Source organism: Camelina sativa, unplaced genomic scaffold (genome assembly GCF_000633955.1).
Source record: "Camelina sativa cultivar DH55 unplaced genomic scaffold, Cs unpScaffold00430, whole genome shotgun sequence".
Lineage (NCBI taxonomy): Eukaryota > Viridiplantae > Streptophyta > Magnoliopsida > Brassicales > Brassicaceae > Camelina > Camelina sativa.
In genome coordinates this window covers 22,668-48,535 of record NW_010921700.1, presented here as the reverse complement: position 1 = coordinate 48,535, position 25,868 = coordinate 22,668, and the positions used below count along the sequence as shown (strand labels likewise).

The following is a 25,868-nucleotide window of genomic DNA, read 5'->3' as shown; positions in this document are numbered from 1 at the left end:
TATTGAATAACACTGAATTTTCTTGTACTTTATCAACTACATTATTGAAATACATCTAACTCCATTAAAATACACTATCCAGTAACACTCCATAAATTTCACATAACGTATAATTTTGTAGTCGAAAAGATATCAATATTTACCATATCATATGATCACATTGATTACATTTGTTTCCAAAGCCATCTTTCCTAAATGAGATCTTAACTTATGGATTGACGATATCTCAATTTGGTAAATGCTATTTTAGGTTATTCAAATTTATGCGTCGACAAAGTCCTCAAAATATGAAATTTAAATAAAACACAACTTAAAAAAAAAAGTTACAATAGTCAAAGTACTCATTCTGCTACAAACAAAGTCAGTATACCTAACATTTCCTCCTTTTATGTGTTTTTTCTTTCCTTCCCAATTGGTAAAAAAAAATAAAAATAACCATTTCTGAAGAATGATAATTCACCGTTTCCTCATTGCAACCATGAAGTAACATTGTTACTCCTCTCCGACGACGGAGCATAACCTCCTCCTCCTCCTCTGCCGTCGCTACTCTCATCCGCCGCTACAAAACCATTGGAAACCACCGCGTTAGGATAGCTTAGTGTACTCACGTTGTTTGACGACGAGAACATGTACGGTCTCTCTTGCTGAGGCAGCTCGTGATGATGAGCCGTTTGGTTCTGCAAACTAGCGTATTGCCAAGGAGCTTGGTAGCCAATGGACGGAGCTCCGGCACTAGGATCCGACGAGGTAAGACTAAAAGCAGACGAAGACGAAGACCCGAAAGCCACGGCTGATGGACCACCAGTGAACTGTTGGACCATGGCTCTAAAGTTAGCTGTGTCGGTGTTGAGAAGTGTAGTGGGTGTACGACGCGAGACTCTAGACCTCCGACGTGTTGGTTTTGCAACACGGCGGCTTTCGGGGTTCAGGGGAGATTCAGCTGATGTGGCGGTGGTGGTGGTGGTTGTGACTGTGGAGGCTGTAGCGGTGGTGAAGAAGGTTTGGTTGTTGTAGAACTGAGACCAGTCGTTGTTGGAGTTGGCCATCTTCTTCTTATTATTATGGGAGAGAGATCAAAGACGAGAACCCTTTTGTTGAGTATTTATGGACTTTCTCATTTTTTCTTAAAAAGACAATTGTATAAAACTTAATAATTGGTTCGACTTGGTCAAAGGAAGACCATCTAACACATCACAGCCGTTGGTTTTGGTTTGTTTTCTTCGGGCACGTGGATTTTAAAAAGGTTGTCGTCGCCTAACGTTTGATGTTGTCGATTTGTATTTCTCAATTCTCACGTAGAGTAATTCTAGAATTAAGTTTTTTCTTTTTTCTTGATGAACTTTTATCTTGCTTTGGTTAGTGACAAAATTTAACCCAAAAATTTTTGGAAAAGCAAGGACTAGAAGAATATTGTAACGAAAAGAAGATCTAGGAAAAAAATGTGTGATGTTTTTTTTATTTTTGGTTTAAAAAATGTGTGATGTTCGTTTGACAGTTATGTTTTTGCTATTAAACGCTGCAATTAGTTGCTACGATATTTGATTAGAACTTGTGAGTACCCAATAAATCAGTAACGCGATTTAAAATATTTAGTGACGAAAAGTTTACGTAGCCGATCAGTGATAGAATTCTGAGCGGATCAAATGATCCATGATAGATTTATGAAAGGTTTACGTGACACCATTACAAGTAAAAATGAGTAATGGATGTAGACTATCTTATTGTTTATTTTGCAATTTTATAAATTTATTTTGTTTTGCTCTATGACTTGGTTTATGATTTTATTTTGCGGTAGATTTAGTTTAAATTTTTAAATTTATTTATATATAGATTAAATAATTTAAAATGTTACCAATAATACACAAATAAACATTTAATTATTTAGAAGTAATAATTCAGAATTTTAAAAAATCAGTCGCAACAAATAACAATACGAACGACTTTACAATCAATTGTGTGACAAAAAAAAACAAATAATCTTATGACTTGCAAAGATCCCATAATTTTAAAATTGCAATCTCAATTGTAATTGCGATAGCTTGCGATTCTCAAAGAAACTTTTGAGTCTTTCTTATGGCCTTCTAAAACTTTAGTCTAATCCACTTGAATATTTGGTTCGGTTCCATTTCGATTCTTTTGATTCTTAGTTTTAGAATTTAATATGGTTTTGAATCATAGTTAAAAATCTACAAGCCAATGTACCAACTAAATACCAGCGTCAACAAAATTAATCAAAGTCTTTTATCATAAAAACAATTTTTTTTATATTTACTATATAGTATACCATTTTTTATATTTGTAGAGTTAAATACATACCAATTAGGAGATATCCCGTACAATATACTGCACATATCAATTTTTTTCTAAAAATTATTATTATATTTATTTAAAAATATTATTTTGTCTGATATAGTATTTATTTTTATATTGAATTTGTTTGGTAAATTTACATATATCTTTTAAATATATTATTTTGTCTGAGATAGTATTTATTTTTATATTGAATTTGTTTGGTAAATTTACATATATCGTTTAGAATAGTAATTATTTTAGACTGTTGAGTAATATATGTTGGTTTAAAAAAAATTCAAATCACAACATATGCAGAAAAAAATCTACATGTTTATCAATCATAAGTGTTATATGATAATCCAAAACAATTTGTAAATAAAATTCAAGAAAGATGATAGAAGAATAACAATTGAAAATCTTAACAAAATCTTCTAATTATAGTTATTAAAAATAATCCTATTGTATACTTATATATAAAATCTTAGTTTTTAAAATTCTGATTGGTTTACATTTTTTAAATTAATTAGTAATTTTTGTCTATATAATTAATTGGGGCATTCTAAAAAATGTCCTTTTCCATGTCCTTTTTTAAAAATATCCTTACATGTTGACTATTTTTAAAACTACCCATTTTATGTACAAAATGACCAAATCACCCTTTCTTTGAGTGACAGCAAGAATGTACAGTCATCAAAATCAAAAAAAATTCCAGCCAAAAAATAAAAAAATATCCTGCCAAAAAATATAAAAAAATTTCCCGCCAAAAAATGAAAAAATTCTCGCCAAAATTGGATTTTCCCACCAAAAATTTTGAATTTTTTTATCTTTCAAAAACCTTGTAAATGTTTTTAAAAACTTTTTAAAAACCTTGTAAATGCTTTAAAAGGTTTTTAAAAGCGTTTACAAGATTTTTAAAATGTTTTTAAAAGGTTTTTAAAAGCGTTTACAAGGTTTTTAAAAGATTTTAAAAATGTTTTTAAAAGATATTTTCTTATAAAAATTTTTTAAAAATGTTGTAAACGCTTTTAAAAACATTTTAGTAACCTTTTAAAAACCTTGTAAACGCTTTTAAAAACAGTTTAATAACCTTTTAAAAACCTTGTAAAGGTTTTTAAAAATCTTTTAAACGCTTTTACAAGGTTGTAAACCTTTTAAAAACCTTATAAAAGCCTTGTAAGAAATTTTTGGCGGGAAATTTTTTTTTTCAAAATTTTGTTTTGAAAATTTTTTGGCGGGAAAATATGTCGGAAAATTTGTTTTTCATTTTATTGATTAAGTTAATATTAATGTAAGGGTAAAATGGTCACTAAAAATAAAGGAGGGCAAAAATAAAAATGGCTAAAAATGGGGTATGCCAAAAGGGGCATTTCTAACAAATTCTCAAAAAGATTAAACATTTTTTACACTTTAAGGTTAGTTTCACATTTGTATTTCTCAATTAATATAGTAGAATTTGCCATTTTCGAAATGTATTTGACTAGGTAGTAACCCGTGCTATAGCACGGGCAAAATACTTTTATATAATTGTATTATTTCAAATATCTAATTTAAGTTTGGTTTTACTTGGATTATTACACGTATATAACCTATAGGAACGGGAAACACGTCCCTGTACCGTTTTATCATGTCCCGTTCCATCTCCTCTCGTCCCATATCCATCAGAACTTTTCTATCTTATTGTATCGCTCCGATCATCACCTTTCTTAGTGGGCACACCCATGTCCACTCCTGGTCCATGGGCCCACATCACGTAATTGATACGTCCGACAATCACTTCCCGGATGGTTACCCATCCTGAAACTACTCCAGCTCAAACATGCTTAACTCTAGAGTTATCTCAGAACCTTTAACCGAAAAGAAAACTGCAGTTTGGTGACATAGGTGACCAAATCAATTTTTTTAAACCTCTCCGCAACCGGGATGTCACAATTATGATCGTTCTCTTTTAAATAATTACTTGGTAGGCAATATTTTTAATAGAGATTGGGTAAGAAATTTAGACGGGATACACATATTCTTCTTGAATATTTAATTTTTTATTTAGTTAGTTTTTACTATCCAAAAAATCTATAATTTTAACAAACTATCTAACTGTTTTCAAAAAATACTGAAATTTTGAAGTTACCCGTTCCAAAGTGGAGAATTACTTCTCGAAATATATAAAGTCCATTTGAATATTTAATTTATACAGTTAGTGGAAATTATACTTCTCAAAATACTTTCAAAAATATCCAAAATTCTCAAAATATCCATCTCATATTAGTTCTTTATATGTCACATAGTGAATTTTTTTAAGAAAATCGTTTAAGTGCAATCTTTTCTATTATACGAATTACCCCTTTCTATTGCATATCCACTATTTCTTATTGTAATACCTTAAATACCCCGGACTTAGTCATATTTTCATTTACATAATACATCAAATTTTTTAGTTTTATATGTTTTTTTGTTTAATGGACACAAAAAAAAAGGTTTTTCTTTATTAGGTGTTTACAATAATGATTTCTCATGAAATGTAATTTATTGCATATTGGCTTTCAACAAAGACAGTGTTGATGAATCAAAAAATTTTTAATCATGGGCTGCTGATGGTGGAACAATAAGAGACTTATTTGTCATTTTTTTTGGTCATCAGATAGAACCAAAAATAGTTTGAGAACCGAAAGTAACCAAGAACAATAATAAACACCAGCAATATTATTCCTCAACATGCACTTGATCATGAAGCCAAGATGGCCCACCCAGTGCTGAATATGACTAAATCTACCATTCCTCGTGATACTATTCACGATAGCAATCGTCACTTTATTCGCCGGAACAGCCACCTTATGAAAGTCTCTAGAATTGAAGCCATCCAGCCATTTTATTCTCATATCTATTTATGGTTTTGTTTTTTTCATCTTTCAAATTTTTGATAAACATTAATAACATGATGTTGTGGTTTTGTTTAATTTAAACTCTTTCATCTAAATTAATTTAGTATTAAATTTTCTCATATAAATTTTAAATTTGAAAAATGAGTTAGAATCTTATTATTTTAAATATATAAAACTATTTGTACAATATTGATAAAAAATCTAAATATTGAATTTCAATTCGGTTTTAGTTTGAATTATTATTCATATATAATCCAGACGTATCTACTTTATAAAAGGAAACATTTCCCGTCCCGTTCCATCACATCTTGTCCTATCCTGTCCCGTCTTGTCTTTCTCTTTTATCCATCATAATTTTTTTTGTCCTATGATAGTTATCTTTCAATAATTAGTCATGATATTATGATTTCTTAATATGTATTCGGTAAGAAATTTAGACATGATATTCAAATTCTCCCTTGTATATTTAATTTTTAGTTAGTTAGTAAAATTATCCAAAAACAAATTATAATTCTCAAAAACATCTAATTATTATGATCAGAACTATATTAGCTGTAGAATTATGGGAAGTAACATCAATATTAAGATCCCAAGACAAAAATAGAAAAGATTTTGGACATGCCTTAACTTTATTAAAAAAAAAACAGATCAAAATCTAGGAAAATGCATATAACAAAAACACATAGTCTGACAATGTAAATCTAATTTATCTTTATAAATTCAATGATTTTAACATCAATCAGCACGATATTATACATCAATCAGATCGATCGCCAAAGAATGTCTGTGGAAAGATACCAACAGTTATACACGTTATTTATACATAAATTTTAACATCAATTAGCACTATATTTACTTTCTGGGGATTGGAGAATGAGATTTCATTAACTCTTATTAGAGATTCACTTAAGTTAGTATCTATAGTAGTCATATATGTTCATATACTTGAGCCCACAATGTAGATAAGCATTTTTCGAATCAATGTTTCAATATACATTGTTGTTAATGAATGGGGTAAATAATTTCCCAAAAACAATTTTTTCTTTGGAAAATTGAATGGCATAATTCATAAGTGGAATACTAATATTTTAATTCCAAATTTCATATTTATATTTTATGTGATAGACCAAAAAAATAGGAAAATTAATTATTATGTTAGTTAAACTCTTTGTTTTCAAGTTAAAATGTTCATAGATTTATTTAAAAAATGTAACGATTATTATTTTGGAGTTCTATTTGGTTTTGCTACAATTATTTTATTAAGTTATATTCAAATTCAACTGAGTTGATATATAAAACCCAAAACAAAATATTTTTACGTCATATATATACTAAACATATATTGAATGTATATGAGAAATTATTGGATACCAACAAAATGTTTTTATAAATTGTAAGTTGAAAACAAAAGAAAAAGAAAACCATGATATCCACCATTCAATATCCAATTTATCAATGTTGTGAAACAGATATAATTTAGATTTGATATAAATGTTACAAACAAACAAAAAGATACAATTAAAAAGATTTAATAGACTATAGAGTGAAAAGAAAAAGGAAAAAACAGAGTGTCTCACTCACTCATCTTCTAGCAAACTCACAAATGGCTCCAACCCCTTCACTAAGGTATGCCTGCAATGCAAACCCAACACACACACCATTGTTACAATATTACTAAAAAACTTATAATTAACCCTTTTTTGAAAAAAAATATGGTACTTATCCTTCGGGTTGGTTCCTTTGCATTACCAATTGAAAATAGTATCTTCACATCAAGTTCATACGGAAACCTCACTTCCTCACGAAACACTACAAAAAAAAAAAAAAAAATCAAGTTCACAAAGAAACTTCAGACTATCTGAATCCTAAAAGAAAACAATTGATTTGGTGAAGATATGAAACACCACTTTTGCTACTAAGTACTGAAGATATGAGAAAGGTGAGAAAGACAGAGTAACTTGGTTTCAAAACCTAGTGACTTATCTATACAATGACTCATATAGAGTCTGAAGGTCCCTCCATTGAACGTTTACGTGCAATCACATATCTTGTGAACTTTTAAAGCATGAACTAAACTTCAACTTAGACAACCAAAAAGTAAGAAATAGAACATAAGAAAACAGTGGTTCAAGAACATAAACAAAAGATGAATTCAAACTCATAAGAAATTAGTACGGAAATAGATGTCTTGTGTTCTTGAACCGTTTCTTAAACTCATTAAGTTTATAAGCTTAAGAGAGAAAGATATGTACCTCTCTATCTCTGGTTTGTGTTTAGAGCTAAACAAAAACAAATTTTCATGAGGATATACTTCACTCGAGCTTCCAAAATCTGTTCACAAATACATGAAAGTGATTAAAAAATATTACACTCTTTTTAAAGATAAAGAAAAAGGTTGTACGACTTACAATGAGCAGCAACGCTAAATGATTTAAAGTCAGGTGCGTGCTGGGGTTAGATGGACGGAAAGAGAACAAAAGACAGAGCTTGTTCCGACAAAAGAAATTAATAGATCAGGTGCATGCTGGGGTTAGATGCCAGACCTTGGAATAACCAAAATCACAGATCTTGAGACGTGGAGCAGGACTTCCATCCAAGAGGGTATTTTCAAGCTTCAAATCTCTGTGGCATATATGCTATGCCAATAAAGAAAACAATATGAGTACAGCACGAAGGTACCGCATAAGATTCTGTATATCTGTGAAGTTAAGATAAAATAAACTGCGAAAGGAAATTTCATTCCCTCACCATGGCATGGCAATAGCTAACTCCCGATATAAGCTGCTGGAAAAAGTATCTTGCCTGTAAAAACAAAGATGCACACAAAAAAAGCTATCACAACACATATTTCCTTTTGTTTCCTATTTTACATGTTATCCTATTTTCCTTTACTCTCAATCAAATAATCTCAAACCACTCTGAAATTGATCAATTGAGTACACCAACCACTATGACAAAGAGAAGCAAGAGCGGTCACCTCATCCTCACTGAACCTTCCAGCGGTACATATACGCTCAAATAGCTCACCACCAGCAGCATATTCCATAGCAATGGCGATATGCGTTGTTGTCAAAACCACCTGAAACAAAAAAAAAAGAAAAAAAAACTTTAATTTAAGAAAATTGCCACATACCATGAAGAGAGCAGCTATAGGCTATAGAGGCACACAGTTACTAACCTCCTTAAAGCGGGTGATATTAGGATGACGAAGTGATCTATGATTAATAATCTCTCTCACCACGTTCTCATCAATCTAATATCAAATTCACCCAAAAGACCACATTGCCTTGTATACCCGCCATCGTTGACAGAAACAAAGACTATGAAATGGTCATGAACAAAAGAATTGGATTTGATGTAGAATCAAAAGAGAGATTAGGGTTTAGAAGGAACAAAGAGATTGAGAAGAAAAAATAAGAAAAAGAGGCAAGGAATAACCCGCTGAATCCACCAGAGAGAGAATTCATGTTTAATTTCGCTGATCAAGAGCTGTTTTGTGATGAACTCTGCAAAAGAATTTGAAGACGGCGAGAGAGACCATAGAGAGAAAAACCCTTTTTAGGTTTTACTTTTTTGTTTTTAATTGATGAATATGATCAAAGTGAATCAACGGTTATGATTTAATGAAAAAGATCCAAAAACAATAAAACCGGGTCATTTAGATCCGCGTGTTTATCCGATTTCCAACAAATGCATAATTATACTTTTACCCTTCGCCCAAATAAATTATTTAGTCATAATTGCAATGGCATTGTATCGTAAATTCTTCCAAAACTAAGGTTTTTTTCAGGCAACGTTTTTCTTTTAATAGTAGGGATATATTTCATAACATAAAAACATTTATAATTAACACGTGTCAACATCTTATTGAAACAACTGACACATGTCATGATAATATTAATAACTAATTTTAAAAACCAAACTTTATATTAAGGCATTGAATGGTTATGTTCAATAACTAATTTTAAAAACCAAACTTTATATTAAGGCATTGAATGGTTATGTTCAATAACTAATTTTAAAAACCAAACTTTATATTAAGGCATTGAATGGTTATGTTCAATAACTAATTTTAAAAACCAAACTTTATATTAAGGCATTGAATGGTTATGGTTTTTCAACTAGTTTTTGGCCTTAGTTTTTCTAAAAATCCATTTTTTAACCATTTAAGATTTTGGAAAAAGTTGACTCCCTAAGAAATAGAGAATCCTGATTCTAAGAGTTTTTACTAATTTCTATACAAAATCCAAAATCCAATTTTAATGGGTTTTTTAGAATTTCCTCTAGGAATTTTTTTTTCAATTTTTATTTTTTATTTTCTTTTGCAAAATCTAAAAATCAAAAACAAAAATTTATAATCTAAAAAATATAGTATATAATCTAAAACCCTCTTAAAATCCTCCAAACATTCATGGCCAAAATGATAAGAAAAATCGTTGATCCCCGTTAGAATCTTCTACTACATTGGCTTCTACTGGTAACCATTAGAGAAACAAAAGTAAAATGAATAGAAAACAATAAAGAACGGAATAAACAATTTTTGAGGAATGAAAGGAAAAAATGCAGAGAAGAAACAAAATAATAACTGATAACCAAATAATAACAATATTTTTTAAAATATATTAAATATTAAATAAATCAATCAATAAAGATACTAATACTACTTTTAATTTATATAAAATAATTTTACATTTGATTTTAAAATAATATTTGTGAAATAAATTTTAGATACATCAGATTAAATACTAATAATTAATATTAACCTACAATAAATGTAATTTAAATTATTCTTTAGTTTTTATTCACAATATACACATCTTTTAAATTTATTTTACTATTAATACAATTTCCAAATAAAGCTTTCAAATTAATTTAACATAAAATCTTATTATATAAAGTTGGGTTTTGAAAGTTAGTCATTAACAAGATTTTAACATGTGTCAAATTATCAATCTCAAATTTTGACAAGTGTAAAAGTTAATATTTCAAAGGAGAAATTTGATTACAACAAAAATAAAATATTTTGTTTAAAAATTATTAATAACGTAAAAAGATAATTATAAAGAGATTATATATATATATATATTCATAAAATTCTAAATTATCATATTATTTACTTATTTTTGATTTTAAGTTATTAATTATACAAAAAATAGAAAAGGGGATTAAGGAAAATATACAGTTAATTATTAATTTTAAATTTTGTAAATACTCACTTCTATATAAAGATAGATCGTCTTATATTTAAATAATTTATTCAAAAATACTGCTTTCAATTTTGTTTAATTGGGAAATTTTTTTTAATGGGAATGTAAATTTTTTTATTTTTTAAACCAAAGTTTTCTCCTACTTTTTACCCTTTTCAGTTGGGAATAGGTAAGATTAATATGTTGACCCAAAAAAAATTAATATATGAGTTCTAATACTGTATTTTAAAATATATTGTTTTATTTAAGTTATATTTTTATCTTTGAATTATTTGGGATTCATATATTATCGTGCTTATAACTTTCTATTGTTTCTTTACTTATGTCAAATTAATTTTCTTCTAATTTTCTAACGGTTGGTCATAAACCCTTTTTTTCAAACATAATTGTTACCATTATTCATTCAATCCCAAAGGGAGATAACGAGTAGGAGCTCATCAGCCTAATGGATAGACAAAATAGGCTAATCAAACACAAGCTTACAACAAACATAGATAGATAGATTAGAAAAACATAAATTGTTGTTGATAGATCCATAGGAGCCCAAAGACTATGACACCCTGGTTTACGAAAAGGTTTAAAGAATTGATTTGGCCACATATGTCAGCAAAATGCACTTATTTTTCCGGTCAAGGGTCCGGAGAGAACTTCATGATGGGTGACTTTCCTGGAAGTGATTGTCGAAACTGTGCAAGTGAGGACAAAACACAGGAAAATATCATTTGTTGATTTGTAGGGTCGGTAAACAAGTTTTAAAAGCCTCCCAGACGTAACAAACCGGCCATCAAATATGGGTGGGTCCACGGACCGGGAATAGATGTAGGGCCCACTTAGGAAGGTGGGCCGATGGACTGACAGTGGACATGGGCTCACTAAGCAAGGTGGCGGTTGAGGTGTTACAGAGACAGAGGCTACATCATGGTGTGTCAAAGATACTTCTACGAATATATTGAAAAATTTAACATTAGTTACTATCAAAAGATTTTGTGACGTTAGAGAAAGGTTTTTACTTTTATTGGTTGTCGGAGCAAGCCATTTTGAGATAGCAAAAAGACGTGAACTCCACACAGGAGGAAGGCAGAGCCGAGGTTCTCTCTATAGTAGAGAAGGTTGGACGCAAGGTTATCTCTCCAAGGGAGGAAGGTGGAGGAGGTTGGACGCAAGTTTATCTCCCCAAAGGAGGAAGGCGGAGCCAAGGTTCTCTCTACGATGGAGGAGGTTGGACGCAAGGTTCTCTCCATAAAGGATGAGGGCAGAACCGAGGTTTTTTCCATGGTGGTCATATATTATTATGATGATACATCATTGATTAGTATATTATGTAATATATTTTTTATTCAAAATGTTTTTCGAGCCAACAATTTTAGTAATTAAAAAATTATGCATGTAAAATAATTGGCTTAATGTGTTCATACAGACATTTTCTAGGTAGTGATAAAGAATATATTTGTAACATAAAGTATATTTAGGGGTAAAAAATACACTTTTAATAGTAACACGTAAAAGATTTGTAAATGGATATAAATTAGTGTATTATAACAAAAATAAAATTTATAAATAACGTACAACAAATTTTAATTTAAGTTAATTTAATTTATAAAACTTTAAATCCGCATATCGGGCGGATCCTCATCTAATTTTGTATAAAATATATTTTTCTGCCAATATACTGTGAAAATATGAATATTCTTATATTATAAAATTAAAATATTATTAATAAACATAATTTTTATTTATTTTTAAATAAAAAACGAATTTCAATATTTATTCTTTTTTTGTTTCATTTATTCCTCATCAATTTTGGAAGAAACATTTTTGATCTGGTGTTCCTCATTTTATGAGGAATGTAAAGGAATGATAGAAAATAATATTCTTTATAAATGGTAAAAGTTTTGAGGAATGAAGAAGAATATCATATTCTTCCTCATTCTTTTCCTAAATTTTGGTTACCATCACTTTTTGTCCCACAACAAACACACTTTTGAATCATAAATTTGCAAATAACTGAAACGTACCTTAAAAAATCGTCCGAACAAAGTAATCAAACATATGTGGCATTAATATTAACAGAAATTACAGATTAAGAGTTTCTTACTATTTTTATTAAAGCTATACAAAGTGATCGATTAAACATGGCAAGTCAAATCCTCTATTAATTTTATTTGTAGTCGCACTCGCCTCATGAAGACTCGGTTATGAGAATCTTTTGACGTTCCATTGACCAAATAATAAAATGGAAACAAATTTTGTTCATTGTTCATCAACAACTTCTTTATCCTTGCTCATAATATTGTTCTTTTTGTTTGCGCTGTAGCTCCCGAAGAGACTCTCCATTTCTTCTAAAGCCACACCACGTGTCTCCGGAAGGAAAGTGAAGAAGAAGACCCATGCAGCGGCCGCAACTCCAGCAAAGAGAAGGAACGCACCACCGATGGTGAGACCCTTAGCAAGAGACAAGAATGTCATTCCGATAATACCACTCATAAGTCTATTCAACATCACTCCCAAACTTGCACCTTGAGCTCTTAGCCTCACGGGGAATATCTCTGAGCAGTACACCCACGTCACGGGGCCTGCACCTATTGAGAATGTTGCCACAAAAGACATCACTGTTGTAACGCTAAGCCCTATAGCCCACTTGATAGTTTGTCCGGGGTTCCTGTTGATTACTGTGAGGCTAGTTCCAAGTGCAGTCAAGGAAATAAACATTCCCCCCATACTTGTAAGCAACAAGGCACGACGTCCAAACCGATCAACCACACAAGTCCCTACCACGATGAAGAGGGTCTTGACAACTCCAACAGCCACCGTAGCTAAAAGCTGGTCATTCTTGGATCTTAGTCCAGCCTTTGAGAAGATGGTCGGAGAGTAAAGCACGACCGCATCGATTCCAGAGGCTTGCTGGGCGAAGTGGATGCCAAGGCATGCTATTAGGATGTGTCGAACGGACGGGGTTGGTCGGACAAGAAGGTCCTTCCATACCCCTTTCCCAGCAGTCTTCTTGTTTGGCAAGACTATAACATCGTCTGTCATATCATCAGGGATTCCAGCCGCACGTTTGATGTCATTGAGCCTAGAGATGGCTTCTTCTTTAGTGTTTGAGGTTTTGTCAAGAACTTTAAAAGCATCTCCAATGCGACCTTGTAGGACTAGCCACCGTGGAGACTCCGGCATTGCCAACACTCCAATGGCTAGGAGTACCGCGGGAACCGCTCCAATGCCTAACATGAACCTCCAGCCGAGATGCTCGGGTAGCTTGGAGAAGAAGTAGTTGGACACATATCCTAAAAGTATACCAATGTTGATAAATATCTACATAGAAAAAGAAACATATTATCATCAACCTCCATGTAAAATTCTATATATATTCAAATAATAATAAAGGTAGAATCTATTGTACCTCAGGGAAAGAGCTAAGGAAACCACGTGAAGAAGCAGGAGCCACTTCAGCGGTGTAAACAGGTGCAATCATCATAGCATAACCGACACCGATACCAGCTACAAAACGACCCACCATAATGAAAGGATAGTTTGTGGCAAAACCCATGAGAAGAGCACCACAAAAGAAGAAAGCTCCTGCCAACACTATGGTATATCGTCTTCCCATCCAATCGGAAGTTCTACCGGCTGCGCCTGAACCGATTAGAGAGTAGATATTTAGAATTCCCATAAGAATCTCAAGTTGTATGTCCGACAGTTTCAAATCGTCTTTTATGAAAATTGCAGCTCCACTCATCACTCCTATATCTGCAACATCCATAAAATGTAAGGATAATTATCTAAACCGTAAAATCAAACCAACCTTGATATGGGTCGTTAGTGAAGGATAAGAATTCATAACGAATACGAACCGTAACCAAGGATGATAGACGTCATTGATGCTAAGATTGCACAAGCAAAAGCAAATCGGCTTCTATTCCCTCTTGGTGGCTCGGGCTCCGCAACAACAACACCTCGTTCTTCTCCTGAGGAACTCATTGTGCCCACCGTAATTGTAAAACTTAGAGTGCAAAAGTAAATGGTAAGGAGAAGAGAGTGTTATTAGTAGATTAAAAACTAAGTTTCTTGTGAGTTACGAAATCTATTGGAATATGAGAATTTAAATAGATGTGCAATGCTCACAATTGAAGCCAACTAAGATCACATGTTTTAGAAAATAACAAACGAGCAACCAGTTAACTAATCAGTTATAGAAACTATTTACTTGAAATTCCATTGATAGAAATCGGATATTAAGTTACACATGGTTTTACTCTAATCTATAAGATTTGTCCTAAAATTTGTAATTTATAGTAAGAACAGATCATTTAAGATTTTAAGATTTGTCGTCTCACTTTTATTTGGTTATTTACCTTATCTAAATTTAGAAACATAAGTAAATAGACATCTATATGGTTCACCTTAAACAAGATGTTGTCTCTTTCTCTCCAAGCACTACCGCATATTTAACTATAATCAGTTTTTAGAGTTATGAAAAGTTTTCTTCTCTTTCTCTTTGTCCCTCTTTCTTTAGCTGTTTTTTATCATCCCTCTAAGAAAAACAAAATACACATAAAGGCCAAAAAAACTGATAAAAAGGTTAAAAAGGTTATGAGTTTTTCCAAAAACATTTAGGTTTTTTTTGGCCTTCATACACTAGCATTGTTAAATATGCATACAAATACAATGCTAGTGTATGAAGGCCAAAAAAAACCTAAATGTTTTTGGAAAAACTCATAACCTTTTTAAGTAAAAAAGATTACTAGTCATACCAATGATACTAGTATGCAAAAAAATCGCACATCTTAACTAAAATAATTTATTCTTTATACTCTCTCTAATTTTTCTTTTTTCTGTTTTTTTATATCGTAGTTGGCCATTTAACTGTGTAATTGATTTACAAGAAATGGAGGTTTGAAATACAACGAATAGAGTCATTAAGTAATATTGCCTAAATATATATATCCAAATTAAGATGAGGTTTAAAAATTTTATATCAATTTGATATAATATATGTATTGTAAAAACCAAACTTTATATAATAACATTCTGATATTACAAAATTTTTGGTTCGGTTCTTCAATTTCAGTTTCGGGTCGATACTTTTGGCTCAGTTAATTTACCAAACCTACTTTTGCGGTTTTAACCATCTGACCCTACTGACCATGTGCTAAATCTTTGTTGAGTAAGATATAGAAAGACACGTGTCAGTGTAAGCACTAAACAATCTTTGTTGCAATGCAAGTGCAATCTTGTGTCGTTTATGCTGGAAGTGGCCATCTTCAGCATATAGATAAAGTAAAGAAGTAGAAAACAAAACATGCTCAAAGTTCTTCAATCTTTAGAATTAGAGCTTCTCGTTTCATTTGAAGATGGTAGCTGCAGCCATGGCTTTCCCTGCCGCTGCTACTCATTCCTGTTACTTCCATGGCGGCGGTGTTCATCTGGGTAGGACCGATTACTCTCAGACTCTTTCCTCTTCTGTTAATTCCCGGAGAGCTTCAGTTTCCATCAGGTTGGGGTTTCTCTGCTTTATCCACCTTTCAAAATCTCTTTTTCTTTGCTTGCAATTTCAAGATTAGGTTTAGGTTTGATGAAATTTGGGGGCTTTTTGCAGTATAAAGTATTGATTTTTTAATGTGGGATTGTGAAAATTTAGAACCAAAGAAGACAAAGTCAGAGCTTTTGGAATAGTATAGTTGTTGTAAACGGAGTTTGATTTCGTGGGGAAAGTTTTTTTTTGGTTAGGTGTCAATCTACTGATACCAAAGAGCCAAAGACGAATGGTAACTTTTTGGACAATGCGAGCAACCTTCTTACTAATTTCTTAAGTGGTGGAAGTTTGGGTTCAATGCCTACTGCTGAAGGAGCTGTCTCTGATTTGTTTGGAAAGCCTCTCTTTTTATCGCTTTACGACTGGTTCTTGGAGGTACATATTATAATGTGGATTCATCATCTCAATGTTTTTACTTTTTGTTAACTAGTTTGTTTGATTCTGTGGTTTTTTTTTCTTGGCTTAAAAGCATGGAGGAGTGTACAAGCTTGCGTTTGGTCCAAAAGCTTTTGTTGTCATCTCAGATCCTATTGTTGCAAGGCATGTCCTACGGGAAAACGCTTTTTCTTATGACAAGGTAACCGGAGCTAGTTTTCGATTGATGAAGAGACATTTCTTTTGTTTACTTCTGTACCATCAAGTAATGTCCTGTGTTTATCTAGGGAGTTCTTGCTGAGATCTTGGAGCCGATTATGGGAAAAGGGTTGATACCAGCTGATCTAGATACGTGGAAGCTAAGGAGAAGAGGTAGAAGCACGTTGTGATCTCCATGTTTTAGATATTGCAGTATCACAAGCCCATGGCACTAATGATTGTTTCCTTCCATTATGTGTTGTAGCTATAACTCCTGCGTTCCATACATTGTATCTGGAGGCAATGGTCAAAGTATTTAGTGACTGTTCGGAGAAAATGATATTGAAATCTGAGAGACTCTTAAGGGAGAAAGAAGTTTCAAGTGGAGAGGACGTGATCGAGTTGGATCTGGAAGCAGAATTCTCGAGTCTAGCTCTTGATATTATAGGGCTTAGCGTGTTCAACTACGACTTTGGCTCTGTCACAAAAGAGTCCCCTGTGATTAAGGTATTTGAATTTTTAAATCATTCTACTATTGAATTGGCTCTTTACTAGTCTTTTGAGGTATGCTGGTCCATTGATGTTTTCTGTTAACATCACAGGCAGTTTATGGAACTCTTTACGAGGCAGAGCATCGATCTACTTTTTACTTCCCGTATTGGAATTTTCCTCCTGCCAGATGGATAGTTCCGAGGCAACGGAAGTTCCAAAGCGATCTGAAGATTATAAATGATTGTCTTGATGGACTCATTCAAAATGCCAAAGAGACAAGAGAGGTATTTCACTTCTTTTGTTCTTGAGTCTGCTGTTCTGTTCTCATTTTGTTATTTCTTCTCCCAGGAAACAGATGTAGAGAAGCTCCAGCAAAGGGACTACTCTAATCTCAAGGTTTATCTAAGACTCCTTACCTTTTTTTAATCCCATTATGAAACTCCTCTGATTGTATACTCTTGTATCCATAGGATGCAAGTCTCTTGCGGTTCTTAGTCGATATGCGCGGTGTTGATATTGATGACCGGCAGGTAAGATTTTTCACTTTCTGATTAACAAACTTACTTTTACTCTTTTGTGTTTGGTTTATCTGTTTTTGACACAATTGTTTCTGCAGCTGAGGGATGACTTGATGACTATGTTAATTGCTGGTCACGAGACAACAGCAGCAGTTCTTACATGGGCTGTTTACCTTCTCTCACAAGTATGCACTTAACAGTCTTTTTTACATTTTTTCCGTGGCTGCTTTAAACCTCATTGTACAGTCTTAGCATTCTTTTTTAAATTTGCAGAATCCTGAAAAGATTAGGAAAGCTCAAGCTGAGATTGATGCCGTGCTTGGTGAAGGTCCACCCACTTATGAATCAATGAAAAAGCTCGAGTACGTTAATTTGAAAGACATCTTCTTTAAATCTTTTCTTTTGGTCTCTACTTAAATCGTTGACCGTTCCATGCTTCTGCAGGTACATACGACTGATCGTTGTTGAAGTCCTTCGTCTCTATCCTCAGCCACCTTTGCTCATCAGACGCACTCTTAAATCAGAAACCTTGCCTGGTATATTCAAATTTTAAACTTGCTAAGCACTGACAAACAAGAAAAGGCTATAATGATTATAACACATCATATATCTCTATTTTACCCATGTCTTTCTCTACTGATTGCATTCACAGGAGGGTACAAAGGTGAAAAAAGTGGTCATCAAGTTCCAAAAGGAACTGATATCTTCATATCTGTGAGTGGCAGTTTCTAAATGTTTCGTCGTTCCTCAATAGAAACCCGGATTTCTCTTAGAATCCCCTGTTGTGTATTTGCTTACAGGTGTACAATCTCCATAGATCTCCATACTTCTGGGATAATCCCCACGAGTTTGAGCCCGAGAGGTTTTTAAGAACAAAGGAGAGCAATGGAATAGAAGGATGGGCTGGCTTTGATCCATCTCGAAGCCCTGGAGCTCTATATCCGAACGAGGTGAAAATCCAAAATTTGCAAATCTTTCTCTTAGTGAGGGATCACTCTTTCTACATACGTAAAGCTGAAAAGTTCTCTGTATTTTAACTCTCGTATGCCTTGTAATAAGACTGACCTTTTGAGTTGTATTATGATGAGAACAGATCATAGCAGACTTTGCATTCTTACCATTTGGTGGAGGACCAAGAAAATGTATCGGTGACCAGTTTGCCCTAATGGAATCTACCGTTGCACTAGCCATGTTGTTGCAGAAATTCGATGTTGAGCTGCGTGGACCGCCGGAATCCGTTGAACTCGTGAGCGGCGCAACGATTCATGCCAAAAATGGGATGTGGTGTAAACTAAAGAAAAGGTCAAAATGAAATTTAGGAAAGGCAAAAATACCTCAATATTAACTTGAAAGAGTGTAAATGGGAGACAAGAATTGCTTATGATTCAGCAAACGTACATTTTGAAAATTACTTGACGTAGTGTTGAAAGCTTTCCTTTGATCATAATGATCATTACATAAAAAGTTACATAGTAACACACATCTTCGGGCTTACAATCTTTATTTATGCATGAGCCATATCTGACAAGTTCACATTACAAAACCCCACAATCTTCAAAACCTTCTGAAACCTTAAAAGGCTCCATATATGAGTACCAAATCATCTTTTTAATCCTGGATTTTCGACTCTACCCGTGAGGACTGCAGAGGAACCCCTTTGATAAAGGCCGAGAAAAAAGCGAAGGAGCTGCTTGGTTTGAAGCTAGGCACTGTATGTCCAGCTCCTCTAAACGTAGCAAATGTTAGACCTTCATATTCTTGAACCCACCCACTTACCTGTATTGTTTATTATTGCAGTATAAGAATCATCAAGAAACTACCGGTCTAATCATAATCAAATAAGAATCTAAGTTAACCGGTTAATTAGATGATCCATCATATGTGAATTGTGATCATGTATTGACCTGTTTCTCATGGTACCATGGTCTCCAAGCTTTCTTTATGGGTAAGCCAAGTGTGTTTAAGCTATACCGAGTTCCGAGTACTGGAACACATCCGTCTGTGTCACCACTGAGAGCCATCACAGAAAGGAAACCAAGCCAACGGTTTAGTGGGATGGCCGTTATGTATGTAGAGTAACAAAAATTAGTGTCTTCCATATATAAAAAGTAGAAAAGCTTTAAAATGTATAGTGGTAACATGCGTAAGAAGCAACGCATTTTGGTATTACTCTATTTTCAACACATTTTTTTTTTTGTATAATAAAAATCCAAGTCATTGATTAAAATTAAATATTCAATCTTGATGAATAGGAGGATATGACTGATTCTAATTTTTTGTTTTCATGAATGCATGTAATTTACCTGTAAACCCATATCTTTAATCCTCCCGCGATGAGTTTATCGTATATAGGCAATACTGAGGTCACTAAATAAGTCCAGTTATGAAAGATCTCCATGCTGTATAATATCAAACATTGTTCAGACAAGTTTTATATATTATACAAAAATAAAAAAAAGGAAAAGAAAATAGATAAAACATACTTGCAAATGGTCCAGTTCTTGAGATTAACTCCATCACTTGCGTGAAGAGCTTTCTGAACATCGGCTCTGTTATAATATATTTTCACGTAATCGTCTAAACATGGGTCATATCCACCCAAGCGCCTTCGTGGCATCTAAAGCATGAAAACGGTATAAATTTGTTACGTTTACTTGGTATAGCTTTTTAATACCTCTATATTTTATAAAGAGTCTCATTTTACTACTTTTTACACAATTAACAAAAATTTGATAATTTTGTTATATTAAAAATAAGTATTAGTTTGGGAATGTAAAATATAAAAGAATACTTATTTTGTTGATGTGATAACTTTTAAAAATAATAATAATAATAAGAATAATAACTTAAAAATATTATACACATACCCTCTTAGATTTTATGTGATAATTTGTTTTGAATTGTGCTGATGCCAAGTAAGACGATTCCGCAGAAACTCCTTTACAAGCGGAGGTATAGATGCTATAGATATCGATCTCGTTGTACTGCTTGTCAACTTCTGCCATGGCTTCATTGCACTCAACATTGCTCCAAACATCGTCGCTGCTAAAATTGCACAACTTGTTTATGTTTCTATGTGCCTCGTCCGATATCACTGCGTGGCTCCATGCATAATCCACCCAGCCTCTCCAATCATCTGGATTTGATGTATCAGGATTCCCCAACTAGATAGCCAATTTGAACATATGATTTGAATTTAGGATCTCGCAATGCAAATTTTATAGTTTAATTTATTTAGTCACACTTAGCTAGTATTGAGATATTCAAACTTACCAAAAAACCCTTAAGATTGATGTGAAGCGACAAATCATTGTTCTTTTTATTGTTATCGTACACAACCTCTGCTAACTGAGGTACGTATATTCCTGCAAATTTAAGTATATTCACGTTGGCCAAAATAATTATAAAACCGCATTAGACATACATACTAGTTAAAACTTAAAATAAGATGATTTTTATTTTAACCTGCGTAACTTTCTCCTGCAATATAGAACTCATTTCCTCTGTGCTCTGGGAATCTCTTGAACCAGTTACAAAGAAAAGTGTATGCATCTTTTTCTGATGACAGAAAAATAAAATAAAACATACAGTTATGTTTTACTAATATTATGTATGAAATCCTTTAGTTTTTAAGGACAAACTAAGACTATATAGTATATAGTATGAATAATAGACACCACTTTTAAGGACAAAAAGAGCATATATAGTATGAATAATAGACCTACTTGTAAAGTGATCATCAAGATTTAGATAATCGCTAGTTGTGTTTGAATACGAAAACCCAATGCCAACGGGAGATTCTAAAAACAGCATGTTGACCTCTGCATGCATAAGCAAACCAACCCTTTTCATTAATCATTAAAAAATTATATGATGATAGCAAAATTGTACTTATAATAAAACAAGATTACCTTTATTCCATGCGTATGGATTAAATTTAAGTCCCTTTTCGTTGGTGTCCGCTAGAAACGGACCAATTTCCTGTGTTGCTCCATATCCCACAGAAGAGCACCCTGGACCTATAACAAAAGTCCAAATGTTCTCGCCCATGAGACAACATAAGAAAATTACAAACTTAAGTATGCATGGAAACCGCGTTATGCCGTTATCAGTCTATTATTTCACATGTTATCATTACAAAATAAATATTACAAATTTTATTTGTAATTATATCGTGTTTACCTCCATTAAGCCAGAGAACTAAAGGTTTCTCTTTAGGGAGATCCATGGCCTCAAAGAACCAAAAAAATAAAGCTCTTCCGTTGGATTTATCGACAGGAACATAACCAGCGTAATGTCTGAAACTCACATCAGGCTGTCCGGGCAAATCTGTCACGAGATCTGCCTCTTTGGCGAAGAGACTTTTATGATGTTGTCTAGCACACGAAACCACTTCGACTAGTATTAAAAGAACAGTAAGCCACAATAGATTAGGCATGCTCTTGGTATGATAATCCATTTGAGAGGTTTTGGTTGTGAAGAAGATCTAAGACTAAATATGTCTATTTATAAGCTAAGAAAGCTCTAACATTATATGTCTATTATATAAGCTACGATCATGAGATTTTCGTGTGCTTTTGAATTTTTCTTAATTAAAATTTTCATCTGTGAAAGACTAGCCTTGTGTGGTAATTAGTGGCTTTAGTCTGTTGATGTGGTCGCATGATTCCATCTTTTTTTCTTCACCAGTTCCATTTCTTTAAAATAAAACCTAAGGATAGGGAATAAATTCGTATATTGTTGATTAGTGGACGAAGCACTTTCTCTTTGATGGGGTTTAATTACGTCATGGTCAAAAGTAACAAAAATTTAAATAAACGTTATATAACCTAAGAAAATAGGCAGATTAATCGACTAAAAACAGTAGGGAAATTAAAAGGGCAATTCTCACCAAATAGCACAAAAATAAATTTTATTTACAAATTTAACATCTTATTATATAAATTCCAAAATAGCATAATATTTTGAAATTAAGTTTGGAAATTAAACTCTAATATCTAAATATTAAAGCCTACCTCCTCCAAACTATACTCTAAATATAAAATAGAGCAAATAAAAAAAAGAGAATATGCATTAGATAGCACAAGAATGAAAGATAATTAAGAAACTACCATTTTTCTACAGTGTTTTTGTCAGAAGGGTAATAAAATTACCAAGATTTGTCTTATTCTTTCTCTCCTTCTTTCTTCTTTGGTTTCTTCTCCTTTTACATCTCCATTGGTGTTCTCTTCTCACCATGAGATATCATTATTTCTTCTGTTATAAACACATCAAACAACATCAATTCTTACTTTTCCTGTTTCTTTCTTCTTTTCTGTTTCTCTCTTTCAAATTGCAGCAGATATCTCACTTTATCTCTTTGGATTTCAATTTATATTGGAATCTCCGTCGCCGTGTTTTTTATTTAATTCATGACATTTTGTTTTGTAACACGCTACTTTATCAAATTACAGGTGATAACATAATATCTCTCTCATTAATAATTTATTTTCTTAAGTTACACGTTATTTATTAAGATTACGTGTGATTTCTTTTGAAAACACGATTTTTAAGTTATCATTGTTGTACTTTTGTCGTTTGTTTAAGGACAATTTTGAATTTTCCCTTCTCTTAGAAATGGTAGTTACCTAAATTTTCTGACACAATGGTATTTTCTTAATTTCTTTTGGATTTCATGGTAGTTACTAATATTACCCTAAAAAAAAAGTAATTCTCACCAATTTTTTGTTTTTTCATCAGGAAAATTAAAAGGGTAATTCTCACAAATTGTGTTAAAAACTTTCAAAATGTTCCACATGTTGTTGACTTGTTGATCTACATTCAGGTTCAAGTGAGGATACAAAAGAAAAATAGACATGTTACAAATCTTGTGTCTTATATCAGTTGCACTACATTCTATACAAACAACTAATTTGGTAATAAACCGAAACATAGAAAAACTGAAAAATTATAAATCAAAAATCAAAATCTACCTCTTTTTTCTAACTCTCACGCCTTGTCTGCCTCTTTTGTGGTGTGGTGCAACCGATATTTCTTCCTTTCTTTTTTTTTGGTCTTGACACTGTTTTGTTTCTTCTCCTTTTTTATGTGATTTCGGCCAGAAAATCCTCCAATTTTTCACGCCTAGAGTCTAGAGAGAACTTAAAAACTTCAAGATGCACGTACTAGTCCTGCAGTTTTGTTGCTTGATTGAGAAACAAGTTTTTCTCCAATCTTTCCAATATCCACTTGATAGTGTCTAACAAGTCCTTTGAGCGACTTATTAATAATTCTTTCTCCAAAATTTTTTTTGTACCAATCCATAGTATCTATCATGCATTCAGCTCTAGAAATTAATTTGTTAGAGACGCTAAAGAGTTTTATGGAACAATAATCTCAGTCTTATGGTATATCCAAACTTTGTTATCAAGATATTTGTGGAGCCTATGGACCTCAGAAAACATATCCATTGTTGAGGTGAAGGATTTTTGAACTAGATTCTTTAATGCATATATGCTCGTTGACCGCTGGTATCACGTCTTAGAGTTAATTAAAACGGTACCAAACTCGATTATGTCCTCTCCCAAATATTTCAAAGTGATAAAAGCAACACTCTTATTTTTGTCAATTTCAGCCATCTACTACACAAAAAACAAAACACATTTGTTTAATAATTAAAAGGTTAATTTCCGTATACTAAAAAGTATATATATACTAGAAGTCATCTCGTACTACGCACAAATTTAGCTTACATTGTTGTTCAATTTTAGTAATTTGAAGATTATTAGTTTTTATTCGATTAGTCAGCAAGCAATGGTTATTTTTGTGATTTTAAGATATACTGGTCATCTTAATTTTTTTTTGGGTTCATTTTTTTGATGTTACATGAGTTTAATATCATTTTATATATAGTTTTATAGAGTATTTCAACACATGGAGAAATTTTTGATTGCATAGTAGAGTGTTTATGTTTTTTTCTCCCTTTAGATTTTCAAGACATATTAGAGCATGTGCATTGGTGAGAGATCCATTGAATTTCTCAACATATAATATTTTTTTTATAATACAGAGAAATTTAGGAACCTCTTTCTAATATGAGAATTTGTTAGAAATATCATTTTTGAGATACCTTTTTCTTATTTTCATTTTTGTCCTCTTTAACACAAATTACAATATGTTAATTTAATTTTAGAATTTTTTTTAGGTCTAGGTTCTCTATTTTACATTTAGGATATAGTTTTCATGGGGTAGGGTTTAGTATTTGGAGTTTAGAATTTAGAATTTAGTCATTTATACATAGAAAATGGGTATTATTGAAAATGAACAACATGAAAAGGTTTTTATTGAAAAGTGATATATGAAAAGAGGTATATTTGAAAATGCGCTATTTGATACTAAGATTCCTAAAAATATATGATACCAATATACAATTAACATATACTACTCAAAACTATAGAAGCCAAACTAATCAGATATAGTATAGAAAAATGCAACTCATATCTTTACCATGAGATAAAAAGACATCATAAGCTTAACAACATGTTTTTAAGCATATGATAGTAACATACATTTTCCTTTTTTATAATAGTTTAAATAAGTTTTTTTCTTAAATATGAAGACTAATAAGAAACTAAATTTACAATGGAGAGACTCATATGCATCGTCCAATAAAAAGAAGTTTTAGCCTGCTTTACAACATGAATGCCCAAAAGAAAAAGAAAATAGAGATTCTAAAATATAAGAAAGGAACAAAACCTAACATGTTCAACATATTAAATCATGATAGTTCATTTTTTTTATGATGTAGTAATATTAATACAACCAACAAACACGATAACTTGAAGTAAAAATAAAACACGATTCAAGGCCCGACCCATAGGCCAAGCAAGTGAAACCAAGTATGGGAAAATCAAAATTTTTGGGGCATATTTTAGGCTAAAAGTATTAGGTCTTTTATGTTGTAAAAAGGAATTATAAGTTCAGTTATTATTAGATTTTTTTTATATAAATTCGAAAAAATTTAGAAGTCCAAATTTTATAATTTATATAAAAAAACAGTATATTATTCATGTAGATTTATCCAATTTAAGAATGAAATTTTATTAGGTTTATGTAAGAACCTATTTCATCTTTTGAATTGTTGATGAATGAGCATTAGATTAATGTTAATTAAACCTGTTGTTACTGAGATTTAAAGTAAAACTTAATTTAGAAAAACAAATTTGAAACTCTAATAAAAAAGTTTCCATATTCGAAAAGTTATAAAACAATAATGAGTTGTTAGGCAATATGATATTTATTTTCTTATAAATGTTTAAATGAACATGAAAACATTGAAAAGATTAAAAAAATGTGAAAACGGACTACAATATGAAATCAATGAAAATAATTTTTATAT

The 25,868-nt window shown here is 32.0% G+C and overlaps 5 protein-coding genes across 9 annotated transcripts; 1 reads left to right on the top strand and 4 right to left on the bottom strand.

The window, feature by feature from the left end:
• Positions 1–288: 288 nt before the first annotated feature.
• LOC104773044 (VQ motif-containing protein 22-like) lies at positions 289–1,093 on the bottom strand. Its single transcript, XM_010497592.1, has one exon. It carries the CDS (start codon positions 1,044–1,046, stop codon positions 468–470), a length of 579 nt encoding a protein of 192 aa, XP_010495894.1. The 5' UTR covers positions 1,047–1,093; the 3' UTR covers positions 289–467.
• Positions 1,094–6,581: 5,488 nt separating this feature from the next.
• Positions 6,582–8,751, bottom strand: LOC104773042 (serine/threonine-protein kinase SRK2B-like). 5 transcript variants are annotated; one of them, XR_765013.1, is made up of 7 exons: positions 8,347–8,751; positions 8,146–8,247; positions 7,917–7,970; positions 7,577–7,804; positions 7,421–7,499; positions 6,918–6,977; positions 6,582–6,800 (listed from the first exon to the last, which is right to left on the bottom strand). XR_765013.1 is itself a non-coding variant. In XM_010497591.1 (7 exons), the coding sequence occupies exons 2-6, from the start codon at positions 8,212–8,214 to the stop codon at positions 7,481–7,483; spliced, it is 249 nt and encodes an 82-aa protein (XP_010495893.1). In that variant the 5' UTR covers positions 8,215–8,247; positions 8,347–8,751; the 3' UTR covers positions 6,582–6,977; positions 7,421–7,480. The 5 variants fall into 5 exon arrangements, 1 of the variants encoding a protein (XP_010495893.1); XR_765015.1 differs by having other exon boundaries at positions 6,582–6,977; positions 8,347–8,488; positions 8,607–8,751; XM_010497591.1 differs by having other exon boundaries at positions 6,582–6,977; positions 7,577–7,590; positions 7,712–7,804.
• A 3,874-nt stretch (positions 8,752–12,625) lies between these two features.
• LOC104773051 (putative polyol transporter 1) lies at positions 12,626–14,353 on the bottom strand. The gene is made up of 3 exons (XM_010497599.1): positions 14,227–14,353; positions 13,776–14,122; positions 12,626–13,687 (listed from the first exon to the last, which is right to left on the bottom strand). Exons 1-3 carry the CDS (start codon positions 14,351–14,353, stop codon positions 12,626–12,628), a joined length of 1,536 nt encoding a protein of 511 aa, XP_010495901.1.
• Positions 14,354–15,633: 1,280 nt separating this feature from the next.
• LOC104773041 (cytochrome P450 97B3, chloroplastic) lies at positions 15,634–18,938 on the top strand. Its single transcript, XM_010497590.2, has 14 exons — positions 15,634–15,869; positions 16,103–16,283; positions 16,378–16,485; positions 16,571–16,655; positions 16,747–16,988; positions 17,084–17,257; positions 17,322–17,369; positions 17,444–17,503; positions 17,590–17,676; positions 17,765–17,853; positions 17,936–18,027; positions 18,144–18,205; positions 18,292–18,441; positions 18,585–18,938. Exons 1-14 carry the CDS (start codon positions 15,727–15,729, stop codon positions 18,801–18,803), a joined length of 1,740 nt encoding a protein of 579 aa, XP_010495892.1. The 5' UTR covers positions 15,634–15,726; the 3' UTR covers positions 18,804–18,938.
• A 161-nt stretch (positions 18,939–19,099) lies between these two features.
• Positions 19,100–21,950, bottom strand: LOC104773050 (putative serine carboxypeptidase-like 30). Its single transcript, XM_010497598.1, has 10 exons — positions 21,674–21,950; positions 21,403–21,510; positions 21,217–21,312; positions 20,957–21,049; positions 20,765–20,856; positions 20,359–20,655; positions 19,975–20,108; positions 19,795–19,890; positions 19,396–19,501; positions 19,100–19,267 (listed from the first exon to the last, which is right to left on the bottom strand). Exons 1-10 carry the CDS (start codon positions 21,948–21,950, stop codon positions 19,100–19,102), a joined length of 1,467 nt encoding a protein of 488 aa, XP_010495900.1.
• Between the last annotated feature and the right edge of the window lie 3,918 nt (positions 21,951–25,868).

Bases quoted from the DNA above. Each gene is read 5' to 3' on its own strand.
- LOC104773050 (XM_010497598.1), bottom strand. From the start codon at position 21,950: ATGGATTATCATACCAAGAGCATGCCTAATCTATTGTGGCTTACTGTT. The intron at 21,511-21,673 runs GTAAACACGATA...CTTTTGTTATAG, and splicing joins AGTTCTCTGGCTTAATGGAG to GTCCAGGGTGCTCTTCTGTG. The intron at 21,050-21,216 runs GTAGGTCTATTA...TTCTGTCATCAG, and splicing joins TCTTGATGATCACTTTACAA to AAAAAGATGCATACACTTTT.
- LOC104773042 (XM_010497591.1), bottom strand. From the start codon at position 8,214: ATGGAATATGCTGCTGGTGGTGAGCTATTTGAGCGTATATGTACCGCT. The intron at 7,971-8,145 runs GTGACCGCTCTT...TTGTTTTTACAG, and splicing joins GAAGGTTCAGTGAGGATGAG to GCAAGATACTTTTTCCAGCA. The intron at 7,805-7,916 runs GTGAGGGAATGA...TTATTGGCATAG, and splicing joins TTAGCTATTGCCATGCCATG to CATATATGCCACAGAGATTT.
- LOC104773041 (XM_010497590.2), top strand. From the start codon at position 15,727: ATGGTAGCTGCAGCCATGGCTTTCCCTGCCGCTGCTACTCATTCCTGT. The intron at 16,486-16,570 runs GTAACCGGAGCT...GTGTTTATCTAG, and splicing joins ACGCTTTTTCTTATGACAAG to GGAGTTCTTGCTGAGATCTT. The intron at 17,370-17,443 runs GTTTATCTAAGA...TTGTATCCATAG, and splicing joins GGGACTACTCTAATCTCAAG to GATGCAAGTCTCTTGCGGTT.
- LOC104773051 (XM_010497599.1), bottom strand. From the start codon at position 14,353: ATGAGTTCCTCAGGAGAAGAACGAGGTGTTGTTGTTGCGGAGCCCGAG. The intron at 14,123-14,226 runs GTTCGTATTCGT...TGGATGTTGCAG, and splicing joins GTCTATCATCCTTGGTTACG to ATATAGGAGTGATGAGTGGA. The intron at 13,688-13,775 runs GTACAATAGATT...TTTTCTATGTAG, and splicing joins TCCTTAGCTCTTTCCCTGAG to ATATTTATCAACATTGGTAT.
- LOC104773044 (XM_010497592.1), bottom strand. From the start codon at position 1,046: ATGGCCAACTCCAACAACGACTGGTCTCAGTTCTACAACAACCAAACC.